This window comes from Miniopterus natalensis, chromosome 12, assembly GCF_054644295.1.
Source record: "Miniopterus natalensis isolate mMinNat1 chromosome 12, mMinNat1.hap1, whole genome shotgun sequence".
Taxonomy (NCBI): Eukaryota; Metazoa; Chordata; class Mammalia; order Chiroptera; family Miniopteridae; genus Miniopterus; species Miniopterus natalensis.
In genome coordinates this window covers 22745411-22772670 of record NC_142092.1, presented here as the reverse complement: position 1 = coordinate 22772670, position 27260 = coordinate 22745411, and the positions used below count along the sequence as shown (strand labels likewise).

General features: G+C 41.3%; 1 protein-coding gene across 4 annotated transcripts in view; it reads right to left on the bottom strand.

The window, feature by feature from the left end:
* Positions 1–27260, bottom strand: part of TTC39B (tetratricopeptide repeat domain 39B) — a 109115-nt gene that overhangs the window by 62992 nt on the left and 18863 nt on the right. The window contains exon 2 of one of the 4 annotated variants that reach the window (XM_016214375.2): positions 20003–20037. The exons of 1 other annotated variant lie outside the window; for it this stretch is intronic. In XM_016214375.2, coding sequence (XP_016069861.2) covers positions 20003–20037 — 35 coding nt within the window. Of the gene's footprint in view, positions 1–8633; positions 8726–18190; positions 18272–20002; positions 20038–27260 lie in introns of those variants that run through there. 2 more of the 4 variants (XM_016214391.2, XM_016214383.2) reach the window with 2 other exon arrangements.

Here is a 27260-nt window from a genome sequence, read left to right as displayed (position 1 = left end):
CAAGACTGCTGATTGGCTGAATAAATGAACAAACAAAGGAGGGAATGGGGAATAGCACTGATTTTTTTTTTACTGGAAGGAACTGGCCCTCACTCTCGTCTCGTCAGTCCAACCACCTGGACTATCTGATGTTTTAGACACACTGTTCTAAGACCACCAAGGATTGGAAATGCAACTAGAAGCCAACACACAGAAAGGGGAAAGACGCAAAGTCAGTTAAACAGATGGGAGAGTTCAAGGAAGTGGAGAAGCTTAATTTGAAAGAAGGAACGGCTGGAGGAAAGCAAAGAAAAGGAAAGAAGATGAAAGCTATTTCCAGACGTTTCCCTCTCTAATTCACCCTCTACAATGCCTCCTCTGGAGCTGCCACTGCCAAATGACTCTGAAAAACACATAACGGGTAGAGAGAGAGTAATAAAACAAATGTGGGAAAATGTTAAAAACGGATTAAGGGTATATACATTAAATTATCTGCATTATCCTCACACTTTTTTGCTAAGTTTGGAATTACTGAAAAGTAAGAAAATGTTTTTAAAAGACAGCTTAGATGACCTTGTAGCAAAGGGCAGAGACAGGGATCAAATGAGTGGTCACTGGACCTCAGGCACTGGCCTAGCCAACGCCAGTGGAGAATGCTGAGCCTTCAGGGTCATGGACACACCACGTCCAGCCGCAGCCGTCACAGGTGCTTGGGCGGCAGAGGCAGTGGAACCAAATACGACAGGTTCACTGTTCAGGGCACTCTATTCAAGAAAGAGATGTGGTTGTCACTGGGTAGCTTTATTTACTTGCAGCAAGTAAAGGGGATTCACATCCAAATCTGCCTGGCCAAAGGGAAGCTTAGCCCTTGCTTATATACATGATTTGGTTAATTACATGTTGAATTCTCCTTTGCAGTTGGCTAAACTTATCCACCTGGGTTCCCATCAAGCTCACCCTGTTACAGCTGCATCTACAAAATACTGTGCTACACACATTAACACTTAGCAAGAATAGTATTTAGTAAAAACTGCCCAGACCTTGAGACCCTTGTCCTGTGTAGCAGCAGCAAGGACAGAGGTCAACGCAAAAACAACTGGATGCAGCCATCAACCAGAGAGCAATACCCAGAGCCTGCTCCAGGACACACCACTTCCTCCCACACCCAGATGCCACCTGGGAAGGAGGAAAGGGAGGGGAAACCTTTGAGAAGGGAGATGTAGGCCTGATGCAGAGTTTAAAATTTTACTTGACTGGGCACTTGCCTCTCCCACTCCTTCAAGAAAACCTGAGTCACTCCAAAAGAGACTGTGTGAAATTTGAGCAGATGATGTCATCTTTAATTGACAATGTTTTTTTTTTTCCATCCTCAATGGGGATAAGAGTTCCAGAGCCAATTGAAAACAACTGAAAAGAATAAAAGTTCATTTTCATATAAAATATAGTGTGTCTCAGGCCTACTCACTAAGAAAATGGGGGGCAGACTTACAGGCTCTTCAGAAAAAAGAAACTACCCCAACAAATGCTGTTTCTCTTGCCCACAGCCAGAGCAAATCACCGACACAGCAGAAACTAAAACCAGAGCCTGTGTCCCTTCAAATTCTTTCCTTCGGCAAAGCAAACTGCACTTTTCACATCATTCAAAACAAACAACAGTGGAATGTTAGATTGGCAAGAGATATGTGCAGCTCCTGTTTCATTTTGCTGCTTTTCTTTGCTGATTTTAATTTAAAAAAAAACAAACAAAAAACCTTCCCTCTTAGAGGACTCTCTCATTACTAACAGAAATCTTCTGTCTAACTTGTTACTTATCCTTTCCACCCCCTACAGTAGTGTGATTTAGGAGAAAGCGTGTGGGGACACAAGGCAGAGCACTGGGTTTCTGTCCTGGGTGGGCCCATCGCTGGCAAACTGTGTGCCTCTGGACCATTCAGTCACTTCTATGAGCCTAAGTGTCCTCATCTGCAAAAACCGAGAAAGGACAAAAGTCATGACAACAAATATAATGGTGGTTGCCGGGGGCGGGGGGGGGGCGGCTATTGTTAATGGTTATAGAGCTTCAGATTTACAAGGTGAAGACTTATGGAGATGGAAGGTGGTGCTGGCTGCACAACACCATGAATGTATTTAATACCTCTGAATGGTGCATTTAAAAATGGCTAAGCTGGTTAGCTCATGTTATATGTATTTTACCACATACACACACAAAAAATAGGGGGTAAAAGCACACAAACACACACACAGCCAGAGGGGGGATAACAATACCTGCCCTGCCCCCCTCCGGGGATGCTATAAAGGAGGAAATGCATCCTATTTTATAAAATCACTTTTTAGACTGAAACATCACATAAATGTGGTGCTGATGTTGTTGAAGTTAAGTGAGTGAGGCCAAGAACTTCGCATTGCACAGACCGTCACATTCCTACTACTCAGCAGGTCAGCATTTCCTGCACTAAGGGGAAAAGGCCACTTAAGCAGCACTTTGCCATTTTCACTGCGTCCCTCAAAGGAGTGAGGCAGAGCAAATGCAGGTTTTCAGTGTGACACTGAATGGGGACAAGTTGTTTATCATTTCTTTAAAACATTAACAACCTAAAACAAAGAAAACCAAAAAAAGAAACTTTAAAAAAATCAATGCTGAAAATACATTTTCCTTTCACTTGGCTCTCAAAGTAAAGGCTATTCAAGTCATTATTTTCAGGCTAATGTGTCTCTCCTCTGGGTTCCTTGGTCAGAATTTACAACTCATCATAGTATAATTATTGGGTTACTTTGGAGTTGTGGTGAATCAATTATGAGCCTTTTAAGGATGGGAACTCTCTGGCTTAACTGAGAGATGCTCGACGATTTTTTAATGAACAAATGACATTTTTATTGATTCTATATTAACAGACTTGAGCCAAGCACAGTGATGATCCTTGGCATTTTATGTAGCATATGTAGATCATGGAAAGTACCCATGAATATATTATCACAGAGTCCTTCATTCACAAATAAGCAGCTTTCAGTAAACACAAGAACTTTCCTTACTATTAGGTCAGACAAACAAAAGAGAAGGGGAAGCATATAAATACTTAGGTAATTAAGAGCCAAATTTTAATTTCCTTTAGATCTTTAATGTGTGGCTGTTTTCACAGCTGGTGTGTATTTACTCAGCCTATGACATCTGGGAGACACACAAAATGATTCTGCAATACAGGGATGCTATTGCTTAGAAAACAATAAACACCTAAACTAACATTAAGGAGGGGTGATGGCGCATAAATGCTATATAGGGCCTGGTGTGCTGGATCCTGGATAAAGCTCAACATTTTCTTCACCCACTAACTAAGAAGAAAATGACTATAGCCCCAAACCACAAGAGGAATTCAAGTCTTGGTCCCATACTTCACTGCTTTCTCAAACACAGTCTCCAGTAATGACTTGAAATCAGATATTCCATAACACATGCCATCTAAAACAATCACCAGGGGGGTGGGAAGGGGTGGAATGGGTCATTGGGGAGAAAAAGGGATATCTGTAATATTTTAAACAAAAATAAACACAGGCACACACACAAATCAACCAAATTAATTAATTAATTAATTAATAAAACAATCGCCCAAGAAATCCATTCATACCACCTGAATGGTCTAAAGACTTTCCACAGCTGCAGACTGATGAAATATCAAAAGAAAAGTAACCCATGCATGACATTCGTATCAAAGTCATGTCCATGTACTGTGCCCATATTTGCAGCCCTACCCTTTCTAAAACGAGCCAAAGACATAAAAGTATAAATATGGTGTTAAAAGGCGGAAAGCAAGTGTAAAATGTGAGGAAGACCTCTGGGCATGAAGTCCAAAAGAACTAAGCATTTTTCATGACACATGTATCCAGGAGTGGATCTTTTTAAAAAGAGGGGCAGGGCCTGGCTGGGGGTGGCTCAGCGGTTGAGTGTCGACCTGGGATCCAGGCGATCTGGGTTCAATTCCCCGTCAGGGCACATGCCTGGGTTGAGGGCTCGATCCCCAGTCGGGGGCGTGCAGGAGGCAGCCAATCAATGACTCATCATTGATGTCTCTCTCTCTCTCTCTCCGCCTCTCCTTTCCTCTCTGAAATCAATAAAGATATATTTAAAAAAAAAAAGGGGGGGGGGCAGGGGCTGCCCACACTCCCCCAGTCAGCTTGTGGCTATGGGACACAAGACAACAGCTGGAGCACAGATGTAACAACCTTTGTTAGCACAGTGGAGTCCCAGTCAGCTCACTGAATGACTGTGGGCAACTGATTGAACCTTTGTGACCTCATCTTCCTCACCCCAACAGGGAAGTGATAAGCCCAATTAACACAGTGGCTGAAGATACAAGGGCAGACTTGATTGCCTTGTAATAACTTGTTACTAATGAACAGAAAAGGAGTAAAGGGAAGGCCAGATAATATAGGCATGCCACTTGTGCCAGGAAGTTTGCAGTCTAACATTCTCCAGGTCTACTCCCAGCAGATGGATGGGAGAACGGACTGGGCACATGCCCAGTAAGGTCTGGATGGTGTGAGAAGGTGCTTGCCTGTCAATGACACCTGGGAACGAGCCACTGGCCAGAACAGGCGTGGCCACTGCAAGCATGGGAAGATTTGATATTTAAACTCCTACACAAAGGGAGTTCTCTCTCTTGGCCCTCTTGCTGCTGTCCTGGGACTCTTGTTGCAGGGGGTGGGTTCTCACGCTCTGCACTCACCCACATGGCCCGCAGCTACGTGGACCCCACACACAATGGACTAATGAGCTGTGATTAGCCTGATGCTGTGCTGGACTCAGCTCTACCATGGAACGGAAACTCTGGACACTGGCTCTGCTTCTAGCTCTGCTGAAGCCCCAGCTGCTCCTTTTCCAGGACTGGTTTAAGGGAAAGGGGAGTTTGGAAACCGAGGGATATTACTTCACATGAATCAAACTTTCTGCCACAGCTCATCCTCCCGTGCAGGCCTCCAGAAATGCTTACTCCAGTAGAGCCCTAAGAACCCCACTCCCACTAGCAACAGAGAAGCTCCAGCCATGCAATTCTCCAATAACAGACTTACCCTGGCACAGAAGACATTTTAAAAAGATTCTAATTCATCTCTTCTCAACTAAGATATGAAAATGATGACAAAGCAAAAAGGTGCTAAACCCCCCTCCCTGCTTTGTTCAGGAAACCACATAAAGCCTCAAAACGTCCTGTCTCCTAAGAGGCTTCAGAGCCTTCTGCTAATCAAATGAGAGATTTGATGCAAAAAATGGGACATTAAAAACTACACAAGTTGTAAGTCGGTCATTTCCTATATAAGTTTGTTTATAAGTCACTTGGTTAGAAATCAAAACATTTTCTATAAAAACAATAACTGAAATATATATATGCATGTGTTGTATGTATATACATGCATATAGATATGCACACACATATGTTAAATCTCATCCTATGCCATAAAACCCTATTTGAGCCCTAAATTATTATTAATTTTGGCCAATAAGAACTACAAACAAAAATTCTATTAAATTAAGTTTTGTGTCGTCAAAAATAATAATAATAATTTTGGCCAAGTCTTAGAGCCAGGAGCAAGGTGCATATTGGATTTAGACACACTTCCCCTTTACCAATCCCCACACTGTGGCCAGGGAGTGCTCTCTAAATGCAAACCCATGTAATCTTCATGATGAAAGCACTTCTGTGGCTTGTCACTTCCCTTACCAGTTCTCTGACAAGGCACCCTTGGCATCTGTCTTCCTCTGACCAGTCCATCCCCACTAGACTGGCAGGCCTCCCAAGCTTCTTGACAAACACTGAAGAGATGGTGGCAAAGGCAGGGAATCAGAGTGTGTTAACTAGAAAATGCCATTTTGACAGATCTTTTTGAGCTGAAGGCAATTAGCTCTCTGCCCTCCCCCTTTCTGTCTAAAAGTAGGGCATAAATTTCCCTTTGTGAAGGTGCCCCCCCACCCCCCACAGTGCAAGGAAGAAAATGACCACAGAGGTAAGTCTTATTACCTGAAAAGGATCCTTATTTGCATAACAAATCTTACTAAACAATCCTTATTTACCATACATTTCCTAGTCATCTTCCCATAACTTACCCCCATCCAAAAGCCCAGAAGCCCTTTTCTTTCATCTAGCCTCTTCTCCAGGCTTCATCCTTTGTTAAGATGGTATATAAGCCTCAAATTCTAATCACCCCGTTGAGGCACATTTCTTTGTGAACTCTGAACTTTGTGCATGTATGTAATTAATCTTGTTTTTCCTTTCTCTTGCCAATCTGTCTTTTGTCCATTTAATTTGCAGGGCCCCAACAAATGAACCTAAGAGTAGAGAAGAAAGTTTTGCCTTTCCTACAACCATCTCTCATATCTCAGGGCCTCTACAGCTCTAATGAACTGCCTGCTAGACCAGACTGCCCAGGTATCTAGCAATGCCTGCCTAAATTCAGACATCTCCTCCTCCAGAAAGCCCTAGGAGGTCAGCATCTCCCCAGACTCCTGCCCATCACCCAAGGTTAGGTTGGTCACCCCTCATCATTGCTCCCACAGAACTCTCACCTTCTCCATACCAGTGTTTATCCCTCTATGTCCCAAAGTCAGAGCTGCTTGTCTATAATTACCAATAAACTGTAAGTGCCTGAATAAAAATCAATATAAGCCAAGATAAGCTTTGTTTAAAATAAAAATCCTAACTAGTTCACTCTCAAGTAATAACCATCAGGCTGCACAGGAAGACCTCTGAATCAGGGCTGTCGGGGCAAGTGGGTTAGGTCTGCCAGGGTTTCCTCTTCAAATACCTTTACAGATTCAGACTGTTCCTGCTATTATTTTGGTTTGGCATGGTTTGGTTTGGTTTGGTTGGCTGGTTGATTTTGGTCTGTTGTTTGCTTTCTACTCTGTTTTGGGTGTCTTAGTATCTTCTAAGGGACTGTACTGGAATGAACAAGTGGTTAGAAAATCAGGAGACCATTTTAACTACTGTATGATCTCTCTATATAGAGGGTGTCCCCCAAAAATGTATACACACTTTACAGCTGATAGCTCAATTGATGCTTCTTTCTTTTCAGATTTAACCCATTAGAATTAATAATTATTCAAAGTATATATACATTTTTTTGGGACACCCTGTATATAGTACCTATCACATGCTTATTGAACTAATTACATGATTTCCAAAATCTCTTCCTAATGCAAGCACTCCAAGGAAATGTGGCTTCAGAAAATCTGGGGCAAAATTAGTTGCAAATATTTGTATGTCCTGTATATGTCTGGCCACAAAGTACTTATGCTTTTACAGTTGAAAAATTACCACAACTGTAATGAAATAATTACTATAGTTAGTATTTTAATGCACCTTCACCTGCTAAAAATATCTGCTCCATGAGGAACAAATGTAAACATTTGCTGAATGAATGAAATAAAATGATTAATGAGTGAATTTAAATTTTTACAAGTCAAGATAAGGCAGAATTTCCAATTTTTTTCAGGAATCTTTTCTAATTAAATTCAAAGTTGCTACATTTAAGCATGACAAAATGTTTAAAAATAAAAACAGCAAATGTTTCATCTCTGAATGGTGGAGAGTTTCTTTTTAAAATCCTTGATTTATTTTATGCTGCAGGAAATCCACCAAAATACTGGCACCCACAAAGCTCATACGCTATGTCACCCTAAGTCAAACATATTTTGCAGCTACAAAGATGATTGTTACCAGTTGGTGTTTTAAAGTATTTTGACTACTGGTCTCTGAGCATATCCACTTTTAGAAATTGCTTTAGTTAATGTGACTTTAAGATAAAGGAATGAGGTCAGTAGTCAAACGATATGAATCAGTTCCCTAAAATAATAAGACTTCCATTTAACCAAGGCAAATCAAGAACATATGGGGGTAATGGTGGGAACTATCATTTAACCTCTTCCTTTACAACATTTTCAAAATTGACTCAATAATAACTCAGCAAATATACAGTGAATTCCAGGGAGGGAAAGTGGGACACGATGACTAAGGACAGATGTTTAGACTAAAGGGTCTGCGTCACCAGAAAAAAAATGGCACAGATTCAAACGCACAGTTAGGAAAAGGTGATCCTGCAGAGCTCCCCTCCTGGTAACTCCCATTTACTGTAACCTTGCCGCAGAGAGGCAGGCTGAAGCTGACACAGCAGCGAGCGGTGACAGCAACCCACCCTGTTGTGAGAACGTGACCCTGTACTTAATCTTTCTTTAAGGTTTTAGTCACCCCAGCAAAACAAAACCTGTAACGAAGCGCGCAGAGGACGGAAGACAAACCCAGTGGACGGAAGGCGCGTCGGGGGGACCCTCCCATTGCCCCGCGGCCGCGCGCACCTGGCAGCGGCAGTGAAGCAGCCCCGGCCCCCGGCCTGCGGGAGGACCGCGCCTCTGCGGCAGCGAGGTTTGCGGCGTCCCCCGCCTTCGGCACTCACCCGGGGGCTGCGGGGGGCTGGGGAAGGAAACCCCGGCCAGTTTGACAGGAAGCCTTTCATACAGAACATGTCAACTAACAAAAACTGCAGGTCTCCAATGAAATTTAACTCCGATTTTAAAAACTGGCACCGCTTTCCTTGAATTAAATCCTCACAGACCTAAAGAGAAGTTTGCAATCATACCCCCGGGAACAGCTAAATAAATGCAACATACTCACAGATTTAGACCAGCTGTGACTTTGGAGAAGGAAAGATTTTTTTTAAAAGCCAACAAAAAAGAAGAGGCAGTCCTCAATTTAAAAGTCAACAAAAATCCTCAATTTCTGTTTTATTTCTTGGTCTCCAGTGAGACTCTAAATTACCAGGCATGAGGAAAGAAGTTGCTGAGGCGGCTGACAGCACCCCAGAGCTTCCCAGGGCGAATGTAAGACATGCCAGTTCAAGCGGCAGGTCGCTCCCGGCCCGCAGCCCCGCTCCGCAGGAGGATGCCGGGAGATTGCCCTCCCCGCCCCCAGCCCGCCGCAGCCCGACGCTAACCCATCGCCTTTAACTGTCTTGGGCAGGAGATAAAAACACAAATGGCCTGGATTTAGAAAACCTGCAGGGCCTTTGAAAGATTTTTCAAATAACCCTGGGATTTACCTACATCGAAAAAGGGCCAATGGCAGAATGCGGTGAATTTCTTTTGTTTCAAGGAAAACGTTAAGAGCAGGCTGATACTCCCGGCTACACTTGGATTTTATATCCCATGGACTCTTTAAAAACATGGAATAAGGGAAAATCACATTCTCTGAAGTTTTTAGTCTAACAGGTTAAATGCACAAAAGTTAAATTAGTGAAGTGAATTAAATACACAGGACATAGTCACACTAATACCATCAGAAACAGCACTTTGACATTACTATTACGTAAACAATATTCAAACTGGTCTTGATGAGATTTTTTTTAAGTAGCCTTAGAGATAGATGGTCAGTGATTTGGCAACTTTCTTGTCTTGCCTCAAGGGATCTTGCACATACTGGAACCGAACCATTTTTTTATGATGGGGCTCACCATTTTATCTGATTATAAGTTTTAGGTAATGTGTCCTTGATATTTCCTGATTACAGAGTAATAAACTCCTTGGGGAGAACTGGAAAACAATGAAAAAAATTAAAATTAGCCATAATCTCATAACCCAGAGATAACCTGCAATATTTATTCGTCTCCCTCCTCCATATTATGCATACATTTTTCTTTAATTCTATTACTGTATATTACCTTTTCACACAGCATCATGTTATGATAAATGTGACCCAAATGTTAACCACCTATATTTCTAAAAGTGTTCAAAAGAGCATATGACAGTCAGTCAACATGTTTTTATGTTTATGTACCTACTGTGTGCTGGGCATGGGGGGCACAGTAGTGAGCCGAATACAGATGGTCCCAGATCCCATCGAGCTGTCCACCCAGCAGGGAAGCCAGATGGTCACCAAGTAACAGCAAATGTGATAGGTACCACACTTCAAAGAACTCCAGGGCACTTTAGAAATATGTAAGAGACCTGGTCTTGCAAAGGACAGGATTTCTCAAGGAAGGAAAAGAGAATGGCAAGGATTAACAAAACAATATATATGTATATATATAAAAATACTATGCTGCTAGCGTTGAAGTCAGAGGAAAGGGCCATGAGCCGAGGAAGGCAAGAAATACAGCTCTAGAGGCTGGAAATAGGACAGAAAATGGATTCTCTCCTAGACTCTCCAAGCGAGCATGGTCATGTGATTCAGTGAAATCCATTTCAGACTTCTGACCTCCAGAACTGTTAGAGAATAAATTTGGATTGTTTAAGCCACCAAGTTTGTGGTAATTTGTTATGGTAGCCCCAGGAAACTAATACTGATCTGTATTTCTTCTTTTCAGTTATCTGAATATATCCTTTTTGCCAATTTTTCCATCAAAGTGTTCTCTTTCTTGATCTGTTTTTTGGTATTAACCTTCTTTAACAGATGCTCAACTTTTCCCCCAGTTAATTCCCTTTTAACTGGGTTTACAAAGATTTTGTCAAAATGGTCAAAACTGTCTTTTTTCCTGTTAGTGTCAGCCTTAAAACACAATTTCCAACCCAAAGAATAGAGATTTGCCCTAGTTTGCTTTTAATATTTACACAATAAAAATTTTCCACATTTTTCCTTTATTACTTAAAAACCATGCAAAGCCACACATCTCCACACGTGTCTCTCCACCCTTCAGCCCCTGGCCCAACATCAACCTCAAGATGTGGTTGGAGAAGAAGTGTTCAAGGGGGGGACTGGAGGCTCCTGAAGACCCCCACCCCCACCCACATGCTCCCTTTGTCAAGTCTCTCCCCTCAAAATAGCTCAGTGCCTGATGTGCAGAATATGCTCAGCATGGGGAGGGGGAGGGTCTCAGAGATGGGGAAATGGCCAAGGACAGCACTTACTCTTACTTCTCCTACAGTTGCTAATCTGACAAAATTTTTTCTTTTATGTTTCTACTTTTATTTTTTTAATGTTTTAGATCTTGAGGTAGCCATTAAAGACAGCATGAAAATAATAGTAACAAAATTTCTTGCACCTTGAGAGGAAGAGTGGCTTCACAAAAACAGCAGTGCTCCCAAGATGACATTGTACACTAAGTAATTGGTGTATAGATTACATTTATATCTGCTTTACACTTTGCAGTTTTACAAAATGCCTTCAAATAAAAATTTTCATAGATTGAAGGAATAAGTTACAAAATAATTTTTTAACTTACTATGAATTGTCTGAAAAGGCATCCTTATACTTCTTTATTTAAGTTCTACTGAAAATATATGTATCTAAACAGTGCACCTGCACTGGGACAATGAGAATGTCCTTTCAAAATATATATGCTTTTAAGAGTTGATCATGAAATTAATTTTCTTGTAGTAACTACACAGAATTATTTTAATCAAAGGAAACAATACATTTTGGTATAATATCTTTTAAATTGGCGCCAAATTCTTTAAATGGCAAAGAATCTCGCCCTGATCAGTGTTGCTCAGTTGGTTGGAGCATCATCCCATGCACCAAAAGGTGGCGGGTTCGATTCCTGGTCAGGGCACATACCCAAGTTGCAGGTTTGATCCCCAGTAGGGGTGAGTGTGGGAGGCAACCCATCAACGTTTCTCTCTCTCTCTTTTTTTTCTCTCTCTCCCTCTCTAAATATCAATTAAAAAATTTTTAAATATATGGCAAAGAATCTCTTAAATCATTGAGGGACTTGATGTACTTGTATTTATACAAATACACATACATAATTTTTTAACTGCATAAAAATAAAGTCAAACAACTCTTGCAGAAAACTTTCTTACATGCCAAAATAAGTAGAAACCACGGTCTATAACTGTATTGCCTACAGGGGAGACCAAAACTATGCCTATACCTCTTAAAGTGCTGATTAATCAGAACTGCATGGGGCTTTAACATTCTGAGTTCTAGTTACAACATTCTGCTTAGAGGCAATGAAAAAATTCTCCTTGCTGGCTTCAATCCTTTCACTCCAGACAACAAAAATAAAACATAAAAATTACTTTACACAAAATTAAAAGTCATATATAAATCCCCAAATACCACTTCAATTTTAAGCAATTTCAGGGTCCTTTAGATTTGTTACTGGCTATTAAGTCTTTAGACTATTTATTAAATGTGTATGATACATGATACTAACTATATGATATCCATAAATGTATCTAACCCAAATATCACTCCATCTTTGAGAAGTTCTACCCATGATGTTCTACACACATGACACAAATGGGAGAGAGAGGAAAGAAGAGAAGAGAGGAGGAAGCAGAGAAATTAATTGATTAATTTGATTAACTGATTAATTTTCAAAACATAAGCAGTGGAGAAATTTGACACATTTCAAAAGGCAAAGCTCCTACGTAGTATCTGCTTTTTGGAAGTTTTATTATTCATTTTGGGCTATTTTTATCAAGAGATGGATAAAGGTATCATGAAACAAGACAGAAAAAAATGTAGAAGTCAACAAAAGGCAGTGAAGCTCACTCTGTCCCTTGAAACTCCGTCTGACAGCTTATGTACATAAACTTCAGGTGAAAAGTGAGTCAGCCTATCGCTGAGAAATCAAAGGAGACACCCATAACCCTGAATAGCGTTTACTAAGCCCAAGCAATTGGACATTACCTAATTATATATGTATTTGGGGTGATGAGCACAACTAGCTGTAATCATAAAATACACATCCCAGAAGATCCTTTAGCTCACTCTCCCTTTGAACAACCACAATTATTATTGTGCCCTATAGTTGGTAAGTTCTCAATAAATGATGTCTAGATTTTTTAATGCACTACAAATCCTTGCAGTCTACTTTGATTACCCATGTATATTTTCTGATTAGTACAGTCAATCAACAAATTCATTAATTTGACAAATACATAGTGAGGACCTAATATGTGCTGAGCATGGTGCCTGGGTGCAGGGTATACACTGTGATGAGCAGCACAGACCAGTCCCATCTTCATGGACCTTAGGGCCCAAAGGAACAGATGGTCAAAAAGCATGTAATAGTTAAGGCCAAGACAGAGTAACGGGGGAGGAGTAACCTACTTAGGAGGAGTCATTAAGAAAGGTAGGAGAACATCCCAACTGAGAACTGCGGGTGACAGCAAGAAGCGCTGGGAGAAGTGGAAGTCACTGTGGTCAGAGACGCCCACATGCACAAATCTAGAGAGCAAAGGGTTTGCTCACTCAGGGAACTGGAAGAGGCTTGTGGCTAGAGGGCAGCGAATGCGGGTGAGAGTTGCCCTAACCAGGCGGAAGCAGTATGTGGGGACCTCACCACCTCAAGCCTTGTGGGCTGAGGTGGACTGGGGTTTTCATCCTCAGACACATGCAAACTCATGGGCAGATTTTAAGCAAACTGAGATCATCCTATTTAATTTCAAGAAGGATCACTTTGTCCTGATTCAAACATGCTGTTAATAAATTATATGCAATTGGGGAAATCTGGACAGAATAGTTGATGAATATTGTTTATTTTTTCAGGTGTGATTACAGTCTTGTGATGTTTTAAAAAGAGACCTATCTTTTTTATTTGCATACTAAAATACAGATTAAAATGAGGCCATATTTGAGATATAGATTAGATAATAGTCCTATGTCAATGTTATTTTCCCGACCTTGGTATCCGAATGGTAATTATGTTGAGAAGGTCTTTGTTTCTAGGAAGTACATACTAAAATATTTAGAGGTGGAAATAAATTATAATGTCTAAGATATGATTCTAAAGAACCTAGGGGTGGATTACAGGTGAAATGAGGTGGGCCTTGAGCTGACAACTGTGGAAGTGGAGTAATGAATACATAGGAGTTCAGTTTACTACCCTTGCTACTTTTTGTATATATTTGAAATGTTTCATTAGAATTCTTTTTAAAATCAGGTAACTTTGGCTGCTGTGTGGAAATGAGTGGGATGCGGTTGGGAAGGTGGAAGGAGAGTGAACAAAGGAAGCAAGAAAACACAGGCTGCTCTTAAAGTAATCCGAGCAAAATCTCAAAGTGCCTTGAGCTAAAGTAACAGAGAGGAGAAAGAGGAGAGTGAACAGATGGGAAGTGAAATTTGGCGGTAGAAATCATCAGACTTGGTAATATGGAAGTTAAAGAAAAGGGAAGGAATCCAAGATGTCTCCCAAGCATCTGGCTTGAGCAAGTGGGTGGAGACATTTACAGAGATGGAGAAAACTAGAAGAAAAGGTTTCAGATGGACAAGGGAGGTAGATATCAAGAGTTCAGTTTGGAACACACTAATTAAGGTGTTTGTGAAGCATCCAAATGGGTTATCAAATGAACAATGACTGGGCCTATTTCCCATTACAGTTATCCAAATAATCCCAGACAGAGCAGCACAGAGCAGCTGCCAAGTCCAGAAGGTCAATGATGGCAGAGGTAAGATAGTCAGCACTGAAAGCAGGGTCCTTCTGGCTTTCAGACACAACCTGGGCATTGCCACCCAGGGCTGAGTGACAGAGAAAACCCTGAGTCTACAGTAAAGGCAACCACAATGGCAAAGGCCCTGCCCATAGGGGTTCACAGATTGCTCATTTTGCCACCACCACCACCAAGTCTTCCACTTCCACTGGGCTCCTTGGTAAGATGTGAAAATTGGACCAAGCCTGGCAGGTGTGGCTCAGCAGTTGAGCATCGACCTCTGATCCAGGAGACGCAGTTTGATTCCCAGTCAGGACACATGCCGGGGCTGTGGGCTTGGTCCCCAGTGAGGGGCATACAGGAAGCACACAACCAATGACTTTCTCATCATTGATGTTTCTGTCTCTCTCTCCCTCTCCCTTCATCTCTCTGAAATCAATAAAGATATATTTAAAAAAAGGAAGAAAGAAAAATTGGACCAAAAGGTCACTAAGGAGCTTTCCTTCCAATTACGAAATCCTGCCACTCCTCATAGTGAAAGGAGCATATATAGAATATATACACTTCAACAAAATGTGCATCCCATTCTCTCAGTGCCTTATGTAAAGAACTGCTCATTTTGGAAGTTTCAATACAACAATAGGCCATCAAAAGAGACCTAATAGCACAAAATAAACTATTCAAAGAAAGCAATTCAATGCAGGAAAAGGACACTGGGAACACTGTTCACTTGGCCTTTTAGAGAACTTTTACTTCCATTTACTATATTTCACTGACTCTGACACAGATTTTTCATTATGTAATATCCCTGAAATCAGAATACATCTTAAAATTGCCAGCAACTTTGACTGACCTAGATCAAAGTGAAGTGCCTGGGGAGAGGATATGCATGTACTTCTGCCAATTACCTGCGAGAACCACAAATCTGATCCACTTAAAATTAAGTTACCTGCTTGAAGTTGTTTGGGCCCCATTGGTAACTAAGATTCAGGCCACAAACCTGCTTCTAATTCAGATTTTTAGAGTGTTAAGAAGTGAAACGCAGGCTTCCCATAGGACCCATCAGGACTCCAAGATATGTATGCCAGAGAATTGTAAATCCATGTCCACACAAAGACTTGTACACAATTATTTGCAGCAGCATTATTCACAGTAGCCAAAAACTGGAAACAACCTGGGTGTCCACGGACTTATGGATGGTTAAGCAAAATGTAGTACATCCACACCTTTATTATTCATTCAGCCATAAAAAGGGATGAAGTTCTGACACATGGTACAACATGGGTGAACCTCGAAAACCAAACACAGAAAAACACATATGATTCTATTTGTATCAAATGTCTAGAGAGACAGAAGTTAGATTCGCGACTGCCTCCGGGTAGGGGTGGAAAAGGGGCACAATGTTTCTTTTTCAGGTGCTAAAATGTTTTTAAATAAGATTGTACTGATGGCTGTGTAATTCTGTAAATATACTAAACTTCAATGAATTATAAACTTAAAACAGGAATTTTATGGAATACAAATTAATAATGCAATAGAGTTGTGTGTGTTTTAATTCTCAGGGCAAAAAATCTCATGAGAGGTTTCTTCCCCACTACTTAGCACCAAGGTTGAAATACAGAAGTTTCCCTGCTGTGTCTTTCTGCATGGAAGTTTTATTTTTCCATTTCTTTAGGGTAAGTCTCCTAAAACATTCTCCACTGTGTTTTTTCTTCCTTAGTGGTATATAAGATAACAATGTCAATGGCATCTTTTACAAAAATTAGGTTGGGGGTTGGGGGTTGGGGGTTGTGAAGAGGGTTCCTCTCCAGGCCTGAGCAACATCTGTATTACCTAGACAGGGAAGTTGGGCCAAAAAAAAAAAAAAAAATCACAGAAAAATGATAAACCCAACTCCGCCTGTAAGTACTTTTTATAATTTAACCACTATAAAGAAAAATATTAACTAGATGTTTTTCAACTATCATTCACTGATTTTCATCTCAAATAACCTTACAACAGACCAAACTATTGCATCATAAGTAATTGATCTAAGTCGATGAAGGGGGAAAACTGGCCTTAAAAGCTTTTTCTCATTATAATTTACAATTTATGGTCCACAAGAGAAAGTGTGAAGAAGGAGAAAGTCCATGAGAAATGCTGTATTACAAGATATTTTTATTTTTATCATAAGCTTCTTGTCACCTGGCTAAAAATGTGACCTTATCACCTTTTTCAGCTTCTGTAGGTAGGACAAAATCACCGTAGTTCTTACTCAAAACTACATTCACCCCACTGTGTTTACACTGCCTCAGGGTTCCATTAAATGCATATGACTTTGTACGTTAGGATAAATTCAAAAATTTAATAAGGTGCTAGGAATATAAGCGATCACTGCTGAGAACACATTAAACTTGCATCTGTTCTAACGGTCTTTGAACGTAAATTTAATGCCTCCTCTGACTCTCTAAATGATCATAAAAAGAAAATCTCGGTTAACTAGTATCCAACCAGGCCCCCAGTTCATTAGATTTCTGAGTCATTGTCTACTATGATTTTATGAGAAAGAGGTTAATTGAAAACACTACCAAGTCATAGTGATTCCAAGTGGTTGGTCCACTCTCTCTACTCTGTGGAGGCCAGGAATCCTCAGTGGCCCATCTTCACTTCATCCACAAGTCCCAAGTAACCCCGGTGTCCCCTCAAAACCCAAAACTGACGCCAGCTGCAACTCTCAACCAGAAAGAGCTCTCTTTGGAACCCCCGAGCGCTTCATTTATTCTTCACATATGTATCACAGCTAATTTATCAACATGCTTCATTCACGCTCACCACTACCTTGTCAGAAATGGTAGTGGTGCACAAACACTGAGAAAGAAGGATACCCCGTCATCAGTTCACCAAGAAGCATGTGTCCACATGGAACTGTTAAACCGAAAAGCAAAAGACAACACAGCTAGTCTTCAGGCAAATTTCTGTATTTCATGAAATGAGTCTAATTTACAGGTCACCTCCTCTGCCAAGCAAGTCAGAAAGTTTGTAAACAACTTTAATTTAAAAAAGGACATGTTCAATGTGTCGCTAGCTGTTCAAAAAAACTCATTTTCTCTCCAGTTCTAAATGGTGGAGATGTTTATATGATGTAGCAGTTTGAAACCTAGCAACTTTCCAAAATACTTAGTTAAAATAACAGTGGTTACCACAAAGATCAGAAGGAGGAAAATCTATGTCTGCGGTGGTCAATCCATTAAGCAGAAATGGAGAAGAGGAAATAGTTTTCTTCTGTGGAAACAATTTAAGCCCTCTCTTGTCCGTTAGCTCACATCTTTTCATTAGAAATTCAGGAGAACATTTTCCCAGGGAAGAAATTAATCATCAGGTTGGCAAGAGGGCAGTATCTTGCTGCAGAGAGGTTGAAGCACTGCTCTTTGTGCTAGAAACACAAAACCAAAATGTGTGGTTCAATCAGCATAATGAAAAAGAGCTCTACTGAGGTTAGCAGCTATGGGACCACAAAGGGAATGTCGTGGCATCACCAACTTAGGAGGAAATGAAAGAAAAATATTGACAAACCCTGAAATTAGGACAAACTAAAAGTTCACATACACACCAAAAAAAACAACAACTGAAGAATTTTTTACAACTAACATGTATTTCAAATCACAGAAAACATACACAATATCCTCTAGCTTAGAGATTACTTGTTCAGCCGTGATCAGGCTCCTAATAAGCCCACCAAGGCAATCTTCATTTGTGTTACAGTGTTCTTGTTTTTAACCCTAGTATTTCTTTTTGTTTCTTTCTCAGGATTTCCATATCTCTGTTTACACTGCCTATCTATTCTTGCATGCCGTCTACTTTATCAATTAGAGCCCTTACCATTTTACTCATAGTTGTTTTACCGTCCCAGTCTGACAATTCCAAACCCTTGCCATATCTGGTTTGGATGCTTGCTCTGTCTCTTCAAGTTGTGTTTTTTCCCTTTTGGAATACTGTTTAATTTTTCTTGATAGCTGGACATGATGGACAGAATAAAAGAAACTGCTGTGAATAAGCCTGTAGTAATGTGGTGACGAGGTGTGGGGGAGAGAAGGTATTCTACAGTTAGTTCTACTATTGGTCTCAGTCATTTAGTGAGCCTGTGCCTCTGGCCTGCGAACTTCATCAATAATCCTCAGTTTTTATCTCCCTACCCAGGTGGGACCATTAATATTGAACAATGTTTAAACTACACTGCACTTTGCATGTAGGCAGGACACATAGTCTGTGGTATTTTATATGGTAGCCCAAGGTAACTAACACAGAAAAGCTATTTGAGATATATTATATAAAAAATATTTGTATATATTATATAAATATTCATCCCTTTTAATCCAGTAATCCTACATCTGTGAGGTTAATCTTCGGTGAGTATTCAAAAATATGACCAAGCTTTACACACGAAAATATTCATTACTTAGTTTTAAGTTTTTAAACCAGTAACAACCTAAATGTCTAACAATGGAGAAATGAATAAAATACTTGTGTTGTTCCATCTGACCTATTTTGCCTTTTAAAATCATTACAAAACTGTGCAGGCTTACAGGAAACGCTCATGTGCCCTGGCCAGGCGGCTTGGTTGGCTGGAGCGTCAGCCTATATACCAAAAGGCTGAGGGTCCAATTCCCGGGCAGGGCACAGACCTAGGTTGCAGGTTCGATCCCCAGTCAGGGAGCATACAGAGGCAACCAAGCAATGTCTCTCTCTCTCTCTCCCTCTCCCTACCAATCTCTCTAAAATCAATAAAAATACTTTTTTTTTTTAAAAAAGAAAGTGTTTATAATAAAATTAAGTGCAGACCAAAAGCAAAAGTCTACAGTATGAGGTTAAGCACGTAAGGAAAGATGAACAAGGTGTAGAGGAATTGCCGCTTTTCAAAAATTCACCTTATGCCACTTCGCTTTTACAAAAGACCTATATTAGTACCTGTTTCTACTAATGGAAAGAAAGAAGAGGATTTTCACTTTTTTAAAAAAGGCGAAAAGTGGAAAGAGCATTCAGCGCTTGTTCTGCAGCGAGCCCTTAGAGTCTGCGTGAGCCCCGAGCACCGAGAGCGGCCCCCCGAGGGCCTTCCCCAGAGCCACTCAGTGTCTCAGCACCTCAGCTTCAAGCCCCCGTACTCTGAACTGTGTCTGTGAGCATCTGTGCTTTATTTTAATTTATTCTGTGCATTCCTGAGTTTACTATATATTAGTGTTATTTTTGTGTTTGGTATGTTTATGTGTTATTTGGTATGATTTGGTAGGTTATTTTGGGAGTCTAGGAATGCTCAAAATTTTCCCCCATATAAATTATTGGTAGTTGCTTCTTGGCTTTACACCATTTGGGTTACAAAGGGTTTCATAGGAATGCTCTATTTCAGATAATGGGGGAAACCTGTAAAGGGGTGAGCTATAAACAAAATTTAATGTGCTGGAAAACTTTCTTTTATTTTAGTTTAATTAATGTTATAAGAAATACTACTCAAAATATATTTGATAGTAATTTTAGATAGATCCTGTTTTAAGCATAACCATGTCCTAACTCAAACTACAGAAAAGCAACTTTCTTCTGACAGTGGTCACTAATCTCAAAAACACAAAAATGAAATTCACATTTTATAGAACCATCAATTTTTATTTACAACATACTTTTTATTATGTTACTACTTACGTAGAGATGGTGTCCAAGGCATCTTCAAAAATGTCCTGAGGGGGAACAAAAGATACAATGAGTTTCTCAAGAATCCAGAACTCTAAAGGTAAACAAGAAAACAAGTGTGTGTGTGTGCAGGGGCCGGGGCAGTCTGGGCGGGGTGCAGGTCAACCACTCAACTCTCACTCATGAAATGTCTTTCAGAGAAAGCAAGCACATGAATTTAAGTGAGGTTTAATTTTTTTTTTTCTTTCTAATTTTGACTTTTATTTATAACACAAGTTCACTGAGATGACACCAATCTTTCAGAGACTCTTTTAAAGAGAGACAAAGTCAAAACCAAGTTGATTCCAACTTTCTCAGTTTATGAACTTCCATTGTTGTCTGCTGCTTCTACTGCCGCTGTGGGTGCTGCTCCATTATTGGGCTGCTGGTGCCATATGAGCCACTCTTTTCCTGGATAGGCTTTGAGCTAGGCATGGAAGGGATTCTTCTCCTGAAATATGGATACCTACAAAGGAGCTCCCATAAGGCTGTCAGCTGACTACTCATCAGAAACTCTACCTAATTCTTTAAAAATAATTAAGACCGGTAAAATACTTGGCTAACAACCAAACTGGGGTACTTTGAAAGAGTGTGGCTTCTCTGATGGAGTTTTCACTCCTTAGTCTCTCATCCCAGATAGAAAATAAATAACAGGATGTACCCAATTCAGTCTTCTTTTTCCATTGCTAACCAAGTTAGCATCCTCTGGGCCCTCATTCCACATCTAACTTCAGTACCCTCCTAGCTTGTCTTCCTGCCACCAGCCTTTCCCCCAGTTTAGTCTGTAAATCTGTGCCACATAGGACAGCCCTGAAGGAACGTGCCAATGGCCTGTTCAAAAGCTACAAAAACCCAAACCCACACACACACGTTTATATCCACTCACAAATGCACACATGCACCCCACACTCATACACATTGAGACTCACACACAGCCTCACACATAAACTCATAATTATACACACACATACTCACTCAAATTCAAACGTATGCAAAGCTCCCTCATAGCTGCAAAATCAAATCCAGGTATCTGGGCCCCACTATAACCTGGCTGAACCGTCAAATCATCCTTCTCACATATCCCTCCCGCACAAGGACTACACTGTGCTCCCTACTCCCACGCTTGACACCCTTCATTCAATTCTTCACACAACAGCCATGGTTACTCTCGTCTTTTCTTTCTCTTCTTTTGATAAGCTCATGCCATTCCACTGCTCTATATCTCTCCAAGAGCTTTCCATTGCACCGAGAATGAACCCAAACTCCTTCCCACGATCTAGGAAACGCTAAATGGCCCTGCCCACCTCTCCACCCACCTTCCCCCTTCCTCACTCCACATCAGGCAGAGGTCTGAGTTTCTGCTTCCTGGACAAGGCAAACTCATCCCACACCTTTCCAAACTGCTCTCTTTCACAGAATGCTCTTCGCTCAACTCTTCCCGTGGCTGATCACTCAGCCTTCTGTTTTCGGGTCAGAAAGCCACTTCTTCAAGGAGACTGGTCTGATAACCCTAATTAAAACTACTAAAAATAGCAGTTTACTTATAGTTTTTCATCATCTGATCTATTTCATTCATAATCGTATCATGGTCTCACATCACCTTGTCTGTTTATTTGGCTACAATCTGTCTCCATCAGGACAGGTTCTTATTTATCATGTTTACAGAAAACTCACCAGTGATTGGCACAGAGTTGCTGCTCAATAAATACATGCTGCCTACTGAATGAATGAACTGATGAGCATGGACTGTCAAGGTACTGATCATATCACCTTATTGAGAGCTATGACACAGAAATGAAGAAATGGGGTTACAAAACTTCCCCCTTCTGTGACCATTAATACTCAACAATTTAAACTACACTGCATTTTGCATGCAGGCAGGACAGGGGGGAAAATGTATAAATACTAAAAAGAAGAAACAATAATATAAGTAGTGGCAGACCTGAGTTTGTAATTGGGGATCCCTGACCTATTAATCTGCATTAATACTGTGTTCTGCAAGGGAGGGAGGTAGAGTCAAGGGCAATTCCATCTTATCCTCAATCTCTCGGAGCACCATCAGAAGCTCATAAGCCAGCCAAGGCAGCAAAATGAGTGAGTCCTGAAGAAACAAATATCCTAAGCCAAAAGTAAAGAGATGCTTCTCTGACCTCTATAAAAATTTCTAACTAGAAAAGGACTCCTTTCTCCAAATCAGAAGTCTGAAGAGGCTCTTGATATCACAGCCTTTGCCATTTTGAACCATAGGCCAATGTCCCACATGCCAGCGCACAGGTTATCATGCGAGGGGCTGTGGGGGAGAGAATCTGCTCTCCAAAAACCCAAACCCAGCTGTGAGGATCAGGTGCCTGTACCAGACACCAGCCTGCAATCCCTCGGGCATCACTGTTAACCCCACCTGGGCTGGCCTTTGCCAAGTAAGGAGACAGGTGGGGAGCAGGCTCCTGGAAGGCTTCTGTTCATTAGTCTCCCCCCTCGAAAAGCTCAACCCAGAGCAGGCGCACAGTAGACAATGAAATACTGAACGGCTTCAGAAAGGACAACTGGGGAGGCCAGCTCTCCGTTTAAAAGAAGAGCAGGTTGATAGTTACACTTAAACAAGAAATACCTCCACCACCACCCTCAGAAAAAGAAAATCGAATATCAAATAAGAAATCATCTTTAATGAAGTAACGTCTCTCCATTTTTTCATATGCAGAGGGTTCTCTAAATAAAGCTTACTATGCAAGGTGGCGACCATGGCTGATGATACTGTGTGATATACTTGAAAGCTACTGAGAGTAGATCTTAAAAGTTCTCACCACAAAAAAAAAAAAAAAGGAAAACCACTAAATACGTAAGGTGATGGATATGTTAACCCCACGATGCTAATCACCCTGGAATAATACCTATCTCAAATCATGATGCTGTACACCTCTAACTTATACAGTGCTACTTGTTAATTCTCTCAAAAAAGGCGGGAAATGTTTTTTAATTAAAAAATGCTAGAATCTCCCTAGCCAGTTGGTAGGAGTACCAACCTGTACACTGAAAGGTTGCAGGTTCAATTCCCAGTCAGGGCGTGTACCTAGGTTGCAGGTTCAATCCCCAGACAGGAAGCAGCTGATGAATGTCTCTCTCTCTCTCTCTCCCCCCACTTCCCCCTCCCTTCCCGTCTCTCTAAAAATCAATGAAAATGTCCTCGGGTGAGGATTATTTTTTTTTTTGTATTAAAGTCTATTTTCCATTTAGATGAAAATCCAATAGAATACCTCCATTAGTAATGCAGGAAATCCATGGAGTTCTAGGATATTATTCTAAAAAACTGGAAGTGAGGAAGGAAGAAAGAGGGGGGGGAACAGAGGGAGGGAGGGGAGGAGGGAACTTTGTCTATGAAGTCCAGACAAAAGGTAAAACTTGTTTTCATTTTATAAAGAGGAAAGAGCAGCACGAAGATTTACTGATTGCCTATCCGGTGCCAGGGGATTTACAAAAGCTATCTCAGTTGCTCCTCCCAATTTACAGCAAGTAAGTCCGGTTGCAGGGAACTACCTGCCCAATATCACACAACTGGTAAGTGAAGGAATCAGAATTCAATCTCAGGTTTCCTTAACTCCAACCCAGTTCTTAAGTGTTAACAGAACTTGGAACTGAGGCAGCTGGGCAGGAGTGGAAAGGGCGTGGGAGGGGAGTGGGAAGCTCTTCCTCTCACATGACCCTGCAGCACTGCTGGAACAAGCCCTCTCCAGGAGAATGTACTTGGGTTTGACTTTGCTGTTCACTGTCTGGTTAGAACCCAGACACAATGAGGTTACATGTTAATGTGTAGATTTCCGAATGGTATAAAAACCTCAAAGGTTGTAGTTATATTGCCCTGTTGGACACTACCCAGGTTTTATGTATAGCCTATAAATACCCAGTTCCTCAAATACCCTTTGAATCAGTTTACCACCAGTTTCCACCTAAATTAAACGCTGGCATGTTCATTTTATATCTTCATGAGAGTCATATTTCTAATTTCTAATAGCAACAATATACTGTCTCCCTGGGTACCTGCAAATACATTTTCCCAGATCCCTGGGGAACTGATGTGGGCCCGCCTGAGGGATGAAGACCAGAAGTCGAAGAGGCCGTCCGCTCATACCTCATGTGCCATGTACCCAGGGACCAACGGCCTCCTCTCCCTCTGACTCTCGGTCCTGACACCCGGCTCAAATTCCATCCCTTCCTGCTGCTGCCCGAGGGAGCTCCTTTGCCCTGTGGGTTCCCATCAGGACCCCTAGGTTTGGCACTTGATCTGCAGTGGGCTGCTAGTCCACAGCCTCCCACCCAGCACTATGTATGCCCTCATATATTCATCACACAGCCAAACTGGCATTTTCTACCTCTGGTCTCTGCTTCTCCATGCTCACCATCAACTTCCCGGTACTTCTCAGGTTGATTTTCATTTCCATTAGAGTGATTACCATAAACTGGTTTCCCTTAAACCTTCCAGTACCGGGCAGGCACACCATGTGGACTCAGTTGAAATGCATACAGTCAGAGAAGCATCCTGAGTCCTTCCAGTTTGAGGAAAATAAGACAGGAAAGCTCATGCTGCTGACCAATAGGATTTGCTCATAGGAAAGCCTCAGTGATTAGCTCTTCCCTTGAAGGCAGCTGCCGTTGCCTCCCCCATTCCCATGGGGGAGCCAAAGGACCTGGAGAAGCCACTCCCCCGGGGACCGGTACAGCAAATGTTTAATTCACCACACCTGGTTCCTGATCACACAGTGCCTCACAACCGTAATGATTTTTTCAAGAGCTTATCTTGACTTCCTGGGTAGAGTCAAGGGCTATTATACTCCTTTTGAATCCACTTTATAACCCAGCACAGTGCTTTACACTTCATAGACTCTTAGCAAATAACTGTCGGCTGGCTGGTTGACTGAGTACCCTTGTCTTGTGGTGGATGCTCATTACCTTGAGCAGTTTCATTTTGCAATTTAGCAAATGGATTAACCCTGTTAGTTGAAAGATTCCCTGGAGGACTTTCTGGATTCAATGCTAGCCCTCCGGGAGCCTACCCCAGATGGATAGAGGACCTTGGTTGTAAAAATGGATATAGAAGTGAGGAAAAGGGTCCACAGCTGGCGTGGTTCAGCAGTTGAGCTTCGGCCTATGATCCAGGAGATCGAGGTTAGATTTCCCAGCTCGATCCCCAGCAGGGGGCATGCAGGAGGCAGCCGATCAATTACCCTCATCATTGATGTTTATCTCTCCCTCTCTCTTCCTTTCTATGAAATCAATAAAAATATATTTTTTAAAAAAAAAGAAGTGAGGAAAGGGGATAGGAGTGCTGTATCAACTATTAATGCTTTTCTGAACAATTTTCATGTTAATTGGTTAACTTGGTTATATTCTGAGTATAAAAATGTATAAAAGTGTATTGAAATGACAACAGGTTCTTAATAAATGTTTAATTAACTTAAGAATCTTAAATAATGAAGATACTAATGATAAAAATGTTTACATTATTTTTATCCTGAAGGGGAAGAGACCAAGAATAAAGATGACAGCCACCGGGATGAAAAGTACAGCACTGGGAATATAGTCAGTAATATCGTAATAACTATGTATAGTGCCAGGTGGGTACTGGAAATATTGGGGAACACTTTGTAAAGTATATGATTGGCTAACCCCTATGCTGTACACCAGCAACAAAACAAAATAATATGGAATGTAAACTGTAATAAAAAATAAAATTAAAAATAAGTAAACACAAAAAGTAACACAAATGACAAAGATGCTATTAACAGTAATAATTTAGAGAGTCTCCATTAATTCCCAAAAAGACCAAATAGATTTACAAACCTTTCAGGCCTCCTCATCTGAATTTTAATTCACTTTGTGGCATGAAAAGGAATATGATAAATATTACTCCAAGAAGAAAGAGGAAGTCAGAAGGAACACAATAAAAATTAAAACTAGGTCCCACAAATCCAAAATGCTGACTCACTTCTCTAGGGCCTCTCCCTGTCTCCCCTTACCTCCTCCTGCTCTGCCTCTTTCTCCATTTGTCCCTCTGTCATATGGACGACTTCATGGGGTCTGTGAGGCGACGTTACCATGTTCTCATCTAACTGTTGTTCTTTAGAAAGGAATGACAAAGTATGACAGGACTCTGTAGACACCTTCGGCCTCAGTGAGAACCAGCCCCACATGGCCCCAGACCCTCCTCGCTGGAGCTTCCACCCAACATTCCGTTCTATTGACCAGCGATGCCGTGTGTTGGTTCCGTGGGCTCAAAGAATCCTAAAACTGCTGAGAACTCTGACAAACCACAGGTTCTACGCGGGGCTCCAGGGTACATGTGGACCCCTTCCAGGAAGATGAGACATGAAGACAGTGCCCCAGCCTCCCCCAGGACTAGGGCAGGGATTCAGAGCTATGGATACTGAGGTCCTAAGACTGAAAATGCTCCTCTGCATGGCCCTCACGTCTGGTGAATCAAGATATTCAAAATGGGAAACCAGGCTGACATCAGTTGTTATACTTCATCATCACCGTAGTGACACACCAGGAAGATTCCTCAAATATTGGTTGTAAATCTTTTCATACATAAAAGGAAAGGGCACACTACTAGTTAAAGGAATCATATGAAAAACACGAAAACTTAAATGACATCATCCCCCACTGTAACGTCAATAAAGTATTGATTTTTCTAAATCAGGACTATTAATTTACAATACATCTTTACTATGTGTCCATGAAATGATTTTTAATTTTTTTTTAATATATCTTAATTGATTTCAGAGAGAGGAAAGGAGAGGGAGAGGGCGAGATGGAAACATCAATGATGAGAGTCATTGATCGGCTGCCTCCTGCACGCCCCCAACTGGGAATCAAGTCTGCAACCCGGGCATGTGCCCTGACCAGGAATCGAACCCCGATTGCCTGGATCCTAGGTAGACACTCAACTGCTGAGCCACGCCCAGCAGAGCCATGAAATGACATTTAGAAGAAAGACTGGGTAAAGAACTTTTCTAAAAGGTATATTTGTGCCCTGGCTGGTATGGCTCAGTTGGTTGAGAGTCATCCCATGCAGCAAAAGGTCCCACGTTCGATTCCCAGCAGTCAGGGCACATGCCCAGGTTGTGGGCTCAAGAGGCATGCAGAAGGCAGCCGATTGATGTTTCTCTCTCTCCCTCTCTCTTCCTCTCTAAAATCAATAAAAACATAGAAATAAATCTACATAAATAGATTTGCCCTA